Genomic DNA, 8,409 nt, shown 5'->3' with positions numbered 1-8,409 from the left:
GGGGGCATTGATCTTGGTGAGATTTATTTAGAAACTGCTTTTAGGCCAGGGGCGTTTTGATTTCGGCTCAAAAAGAGTGGGTAAAACCACAAAAGTATGATAAAAAGGTAATTTAAAATAAAATATTTTGTTTCAAACATAACTATAGGTAGTTGTTACCTCCTTTTTGTAGAATGGTACTTTAAAAAAAAGGATTGGTTTGCATCTAATTATTAAGCCTAGGTTTTCATTCTTAAGTGAGGAAGTTAATTAACATAATAGGGCTGCTAACTTTGTTATAAATGGCTTGTACCATTTTTCCTTATAAAAAAGTAGTTTAATTTAAGAACGATAGGTTGTGGGGCTATTAGTGGTGTCAACCCTTTTTTAGCTAGATATAGTTTAAAATAAAATATTGGCTTTGGGAGCTAAAGACACTTCCATAAGTTTTCTAGAAGAATGGTTATGGGGTTAAGAGTTGCGTTTGTCTGCATTGTGTCTTTTTTGTTTACGGGGTTATTTATGCTACTAAGGGAAAAGCGGGGTCTAGACCGAGAAAAGTGCAGTCCATATGAGTGTGGATTTGAGCCTATTGGAAGAGCTCGGAGGCCCTTTTCTATCCGATTCTTTCTAGTAGCAGTTTTGTTCGTCGTGTTTGATGTAGAGGTAGTGCTGTTAATACCTTTTGCCTACATGTTCTTTTACGGTAAGAGAGTGTGTAGGGATTTTGTCCTCAAGGGGTTTCCTTCTTATCTTGTTTGGGGGTCTCTACCACGAATATCGTGAGGGGTCTTTGGAATGAGTAGGTTAATACTAGAAGTGGCATTTATGCGAAACGAATTTTGATGAGAGGTGATTGTAAGAGGCTTACTTTTGCTGTTGGAAGTGTATTGTGTGTACCTGTGGTTTTCACGTCGAGAGTGCTTCTTAAGGAAGTATGGGACCAATGAAAGTTCTCAAGGATCTAATAGAAGGTTTGAAAAGGCATATCTTACTATAGCGTATAGGGAAAAAAATATTAAGAGGCTAAAATCTAGTGCGGCTCTAAGGGCTAATAAGGCTAGATGATTGGCTTCTAAGTAAGGATAAATAAAATGATAAAAATACTAAAAAAGGAAGAAGTAGGGGGTTATGGAGAAGTGGAGTCCTGGTGACGTCGATGGCTGTGATCAACAAATCACAAAGATATTGGAACCCTTTATCTGTATAGCGGAGTCTGAGGAGGGTTGTTTGGAGCAAGGTTGAGGTTAATGATCCGAATGCAACTGGGGCATCCTGGAGCAGTGTTCTTAAAAAGAGATTGATTCTATAATGTGGTGGTTACAACGCATGCCTTAATAATAATTTTTTTTGCTGTGATACCTATCTTAATTGGAGCTTTCGGTAATTGGTTGATTCCTCTGCTAGTAGGAGGTAAAGATATAATTTACCCGCGAATAAACAACTTAAGTTATTGACTATCTCCTAATGCACTATATTTACTAATACTGTCCTTTAGAACGGATAAAGGAGTTGGTGCTGGATGAACTATTTACCCCCCTTTATCTGTGTACCCCTATCATAGGGGCCCTAGGATGGATGTTCTTATTGTGTCACTACATCTAGCTGGGCTCAGCTCTCTAGTGGGGGCTATTAACTTTGCTAGGACCAATAAAAATATGCCAGTGTTAGAAATGAAAGGAGAACGAGCGGAGCTTTATGTTTTAAGGATTAGAGTTACTGCAGTTCTTTTAATTATTTCAATTCCGGTTCTAGGAGGGGGCATCACAATAATCTTGTTTGACCGAAACTTTAACACAACTTTTTTCGATCCCGCAGGAGGGGGGGACCCCGTTTTGTTCCAACATTTGTTTTGATTTTTTGGGCATCCGGAAGTGTATATTCTTATTCTACCTGCCTTTGGTGTGATATCAAAAGTAATTATGCATTGCTCTGGAAAAGAAGCGGTTTTTGGTCTAATTGGGATAGTATACGCAATAATCGGAATTGGAGGGTTAGGGTGTATGGTGTGGGCTCACCACATGTTTACCGTAGGTCTTAATGTTGATACTCGAGGCTATTTTTCTACCGCAACTATAGTAATCGCTGTTCCAACAGGGGTGAAAGTATTCAGATGACTGGCAACTATAGCAGGAAGAAAATTCAAAATAAAGCCTGCCGCCTACTGAAGTACTGGGTTTCTGTTTTTATTCACCGTGGGAGGGCTAACAGGGGTCTTACTGTCTAGGGCTTCTATGGATGTGTCTCTACACGACACATATTATGTGGTGGCTCATTTCCATTATGTGCTAAGAATAGGGGCGGTGTTTGGGGTGTTCTGTGGTCTTAACCATTGGTTGCCAAATTTTGTTGGAGTATGCTTTAATAAGAAATGGAGGAAAGCCCATTTTATAGCAATATTTTTTGGGGTAAATACTACCTTCTTTCCTCAGCATTTCTTAGGCCTAAGAGGAATGCCTCGACGGTATATAGACTACGCTGATATTTATGCTCACTGACATTGGGTGTCTTCTTATGGGTCCGCTGTGTCTTTTGGGTCTCTAATATATTTTAAGTTCCTTCTATGAGAGGCTCTAGTAAGCCAGCGAGGGGTTGTATTTAGTGGGGGTTTATGTGGTGAAATAGACTGAGCAGGTACCCGAGACCTTTATCCAGGAAGGAAGCATGTTTATAGCCAATTGCCATTTGTGTGAACTAACCCTTATAACACGTGTATCACTTATATTTATAAGAAATCGCGTAATCAATAATTTAAAGTCATGTTAATAGATGTTTTTTCTAGATTTGATGCTCACAGCTATAACTTAATTTGGTTGTCTATGCCGTTATGGTTGCTGTCTTCTATAGTGCCAATAACCGTGCTATTTAGAGACGTGTACACTAAGGGTAGAAGTACGAGCTCTTTTCGGAGTTTGGTGCTATCCTTTACTTATTCGATGATTCGATTGAACGGAAAGGGACTAAAGCTATCTGGGTTTCCTCTAGTAATAAGGGGTCTGTTCATGATAATTCTGATACTAAATCTGTCTGGAAACTTTCCATTCTTTTTCCCTGTAAGAGGGCAGTTTGTGTTCGGGTTCTCCTTTGCTTTGTCTATTTGAACTTGTTTAGTTTTATCTAGTCTTTTATGCAGATTTGAGCAGGGGTTGATGAGTCTCGTTCCAACAGGTTGCCCGTTAATCCTTGTGCCTTTTATAGTAGTGGTTGAGCTAATTAGTGGCATACTTCGCCCTTTAACATTAGTTTTACGTCTGACACTAAATCTGGGAGCTGGTAAAGTAATTCTAACTATATGCAGGAGAGAGTTAGTAGTTAGCTGGTTAAATAGCAGAAGGCTGCTTACAGGAGTTGGGGGTATTAAAGGGTTAATAATGGGCGGAGGTGTTTTTGGAGCCGCTGAAGTTGCAATCGCGTGTATTCAGTGTTATATTTTTTGTGTCTTATTGTGTCTCTATACGGAGGATCATAGAAGGTAGGTAGTTTTAAAAGCTTTGCTGAAGCGACGGCCTTGTAAGTCGTAGAAAACTATGTGTTTTAAAGCTATGATTTGAATAAAATTCCTAGGAGTTTTCTTAATAAGTATAGGCTGTTTTGTAATCTTCCGTATAAACAAACACCTTTTGTGTTTATTTGTAGGGCTTGAAATAATAAGACTAGGCTTATTGTTTGTAACCCATGTGTTTCTAATAAATCAGTTTTGGTTAATTTTACTAATTCTATGTTTAGCTGTTTGCGAAGCCAGAATTTGCTTGGCCCTTCTGGTTATGGTGATGCGACTATGCGGAGACGATTTGATGTCAAGGTTACTAAGAGATGGCTCGTAAAAATAGTATCATACAATTAAAAAGTAACTTAGGGTTACTTTTACTGATTCTGATTGGATACTTATTTATTCTTAGAGGGAGGACCTTTGGAAAAGCTTATTTATTGGAAGTTACTGTTTGAGAGAGTAATTGTCTCTCATTTAGCTTCAGAGTTCTACTAGATAGCGTAAGAATAGTCTTTGTTGGGACGGTTTTGGTAATTAGAGGAAGTGTAGCAACCTACTGCAAGTGGTATATAGCTGGAGAGCCATACTACAAGCGGTTTATGGGATTAGTATGGTTGTTTGTGCTGTCTATAGTGTTTATAATCTTAGTTCCTAATTTAGTAATACTTTTAATTGGTTGAGACGGGCTAGGGCTCACCTCATTCCTATTAGTGGCTTATTACCAGAACAATAAGAGGTTATCTGCGGCTATGTTGACAGCTTTGACTAATCGAATTGGGGATGTTTTTGTACTTTTTAGAGTTTCTATTTTTTTAAGAGAAGGGGGGTGGTTAATTTATATATACCACCCAGTGCAGACATGGGTTAATTTAGGGTTTGTGGTAGTTCTTGCAGGTATAACTAAAAGCGCACAAATGCCGTTTTGCGCATGGCTACCTGCTGCCATGGCGGCACCCACACCGGTCTCCTCTTTGGTGCATTCTTCGACATTGGTGACAGCTGGGGTTTATTTGATTCTTCGCTCTTTTTATATTATCAGAGCTAATCCCTTTGTGACTCAAATACTTATAGTCTTAAGACTATTTACTCTAATATTAGCGGGGTCAAGGGCTGTGTTTGCGTTTGACCTAAAAAAGGTAATCGCACTCTCGACTTTGAGGCAGTTAAGGTTAATAATATTCTCGATTTCAATCCTTCTTCCGTCTGTAGCTTTTTTTCATTTAGTAACCCATGCGGTATTTAAAGCTTTGTTGTTTCTAGGCGCAGGGGGTGTTATTCATAGAAACCAAAGAATCCAAGATATCCGGGGGTTAAGAAGCTTGTGGCAAGGATTACCGGTAAGAATGGGTGCAATAACGGTTGCAATTGTGTCCTTGAGAGGGGCCCCGTTTATAAGAGGGTTTTTCTCTAAAGACCTAATAATTGAGCTAAGAATGATAGACAGAAGAATAACTTATGGGTGCTATTTATTAGAGCTAACAGGTTTAATCTTCACTTCTTTTTATAGGGCACGGATTGTATTTAGAGTAATACTTGGGTCTAATTACGTTAATAGCAGAAGTTTGCGGATTAATGAGCACTTAAATATACAAACTCCTTTTCTTAGCCTGTATATTGGGGCTATTATCTTAGGAGGGGTATTAGGGAGGAAAATAGAGAGGTTTGGGTTTGTAGTAGTTCTTGAGAAATATGAGAGAGTCAGAGTATTTCTTATTCCCTTTGTAGGGTTAATTTTGTGATGAGGAGTGCTTAGAAAATTAGGGTCTAAGCCTTGGTCGTCAGCCAAACTATTAAGATTCTTTTTGAGAATGTGGCTCATAGAGAGGCTAACCTCCCACCCCAGAAAAATGGCCTTCTTTAAGGGGTCCAGGATGGTAGCTCAAAGTCTGGATCAAGGTTGACTAGAGCTATTGGGCCCTCAAGGTGCCCATAAGGGACTAGGTCAACTCAGCTGTTTGAATGAAATTGTTCAGAAAAATTATTTTACCTACCAGCTGGTAGTATGAGGGCTGGTGGTAGCGGGGGGCGTAAGCTTAATTATGTTTATATAATGAGAGTTATAGTCATATGTGTAATTTTGATGGCTGTGTTTTCGATTGTCTTAATTGCCAAGCAACCTATTTCTTTAGGGCTAGTGCTATTGAGGGGGTCTATAATTGCATGTGTGGAGGTTGCACTGGAGGTTAGAAGGTTGTTAGGGTTCTTATTGTTCCTAACTTACGTTAGGGGTGTAATAGTCCTGTTCTTGTATGTTTTAAGGATCTACCCCAATGAAGTGTATCGTTTTAATCTAGAGTTTATGGTTCTCGTCAGAAGGTGTTGTGCCAGAGCGGTCCTTATGGGTCTTATGAATTACGAGTACAGAGAAATTAGCGGGTCTTTGTTTCTAAGTTTCATGGCTGAAAGAAGCGGGTTAAGGTTATATATCCTAATAGCTGGTGTGTTACTGTTTGTAATATTAGTGGTGTCGTATTTGTGCATAAAAACCATGGTGCCTTTACGAAGAGTAAAATAAACCTAAAATAGAAGATACAGTAGCTTAATTAAAGCGTCTCATTGAAAATGAGGAAGATGGATACTTTAGTACCTTGTGTCAAATCTGTAGGAGGGTTTGATTATGGCCCTAAATTTATGGGCAAAATGCTTCTCATGATTCTAAATGCGGGCTTGAACAAATTAAGTGCAAGTTCAACATCAGTGGGGAAAATTGGTTAATAAAGGAAACTTTAACCCAGCTTTTTGACAAATTCGGGGTCAATTGATGAATGCCAGCAGCCGCGGTTAGATTCAGTTCGAATATAAATTTAAGCGGATTGGTTAGAGTCAATGTTGTGTTATAAAACTATAAAAAAACTATAGGTGCAGTGTAATGTTAACGGTTTTTTGTGGTTATATTCCTAAAGTTTTAGTGAGCTTCTAACGAATCTATGAAGTGAAACCAGGATTAGATACCCTGTTATCCATAGTTTAAAACAAAAGTTCCTCTTAACTAAACATTTGGTTGTCAAAGAGAAATAAATAGGCGGTGTCTGAGATAGAAAACAGGGGATCCTGGGTGTTAAAGGATAACCCACCTACATTTGAGCCTTGTCTTATTAGTGCGTGTGTATGGTTGTTTACTCTAATATGGTGAGTGTCCGGGTAAAATTTTTGGTTATTACTGAAGCTAACTCTTATTTTACTTGCTGAGTTCGGTAAGGTAAGTTACTTTTAGTTAGGTGCAGCTACTAGAATTGGCTATATGCCCATGTAGCACAACTTCAAAAATAATTCAGATTGACATGCAGCTTATGACAAGGTTAATCTGGGATACAGATGTAACTTAAGCAATAATTCAAAGATTGAGCTACTAAAAGGTAGCTCAACTAAGTAGACAAATAAGATAAGAAAACTTGCCTTTGAAGAAGGACTTGTAAGTAAGGGTTAAAAATAAAATTACCCTGAATACAATCAGATGAGTACTAATCGCCCGTCGCTCGCGGGGAAACCTGTGAAAAGTCGTAACAAGGTAGCAGTAACGGAAGTTGCTGCTAGGCTATAATATGCATATATAGTAAATAATATTATATTTGCCTTCCAAGCAAAAGTTCTAATGAAATTAGTGTATGCTGGCCAAATAGTTTAAGCTAAAACGTTGAGCTGTTAATTCAAAATCGCAGTAATTTGCTTTGGCTTGCTTAAGTAGTTTAGGGAAAACATAAGATTTTCATTCTTAAGTCAGATAGTATTTCTCTTAAGTTGTGCTTAGTAGTTAATGTTAATATAACTGAGAACTGCAAATTCTCCATAGTCTAGTTAGGCCTAAGCTTAGTGCCACGTGGGGGATGATCCAGTTGCTTTGATGAAGCAAAGTTCAAAAGTAGTTTTTTGGCACTTAGAACTTCGAAGCGTTATAAAGAAAAATTGTAGTAAGTAGGGCTTTGATTCCTAAAGAAAAAGTTAATCTTCTTCTTCATAAATAAGTTAAAAGTAGTTAATATATAACTTAGAATTGTCAGTTCTAGATTCCTCTTACTGAGGCTTTTTATAATTTATCTTTTTTAAAGAGACGTGCATAATTGTTTTGTGAAAAGTGCACTTGAATTAAAATAGTATAAATAAATTTTAGTACCTTTTGCATAAGGGTTTTTCAAGACAAGTTTAAGAATTTAATTTTCCCGAATAAAAGAGAGTTATTTTTTTGAGTTAAGAAATCGTGGCAGAGATTTAATTAAACTAAAGAATAGCGGCTAGATACTATTCGCGCTTTTAGATATCTGGTTGGCTTAAAAAGATGTGTAAGCATTTTCCTTAACTATTTAAGGGGTAAAATTTTTTGGGTTAAGCTGAAAAATACTAAAATTGATGTTAAAAAAAAATTGGGTTTCTATAGGCTTTAAACTGGCTATTAGATATTAGTGTATTTTAACTAAAACCAGATGGGGAAAAAAGATTAATTGGGTTATTCATTTACTTTAAAATAAGCCTATGGTTGTAGGACCAGTGACTATGATAAAAACGAGTAAAAATATTATTTATTTGGTATTACTATTTTGTTTTACCTTAAAAAACTAAAGGCTAAATAAAAGTTTTTAAACGAATTCGGCAAACTAAACTTCTCGACTGTTTAACAAAAACATTTCCTTTTGATGTAAGTAAAAGGTAGTCCCTGCCCAGTGCAACTAGAGTAATGTTTGTTGTAAACGGCGGCGTTAACGTGAGCGTCCTAAGGTAGCGCGATAATTTGCCTTTCAATTGAAGGATGGTATGAAAGGGTTAACGAAGAAGGTGCTGTGTCTGAAAATTTAATTTAAACTAACTTTAAGGTGAAGAGGCCTTTATGTAAAAGAAGGACGACAAGACCCTATGAAGCTTTATCTTAATTGGAGTTTTTGGCTCTTATACGATTTTGATGGGAGATCAGTGAAAATAAGTCTTTCACTATTATATAAATCTAACTC

At 37.3% G+C, this 8,409-nt stretch overlaps 1 protein-coding gene across 1 annotated transcript; it reads left to right on the top strand.

Annotated features, from left to right (window-relative positions):
• The first annotated feature begins 809 nt into the window (after window positions 1-809).
• On the top strand, window positions 810-2,729 carry LOC134703437 (cytochrome c oxidase subunit 1-like). Its single transcript, XM_063563489.1, is given in 1 exon segment — window positions 810-2,729. A coding segment is annotated over 1 exon segment (1,656 nt). The 5' UTR covers window positions 810-1,073.
• The last annotated feature ends 5,680 nt before the right edge of the window (window positions 2,730-8,409 follow it).

This window comes from Mytilus trossulus, unplaced genomic scaffold (genome assembly GCF_036588685.1).
Source record: "Mytilus trossulus isolate FHL-02 unplaced genomic scaffold, PNRI_Mtr1.1.1.hap1 h1tg001035l__unscaffolded, whole genome shotgun sequence".
In the NCBI taxonomy this organism is placed as follows: domain Eukaryota; kingdom Metazoa; phylum Mollusca; class Bivalvia; order Mytilida; family Mytilidae; genus Mytilus; species Mytilus trossulus.
The sequence above is the reverse complement of the archived record's forward strand: the minus strand, read 5'-3'. Positions and strand labels throughout refer to the sequence as shown.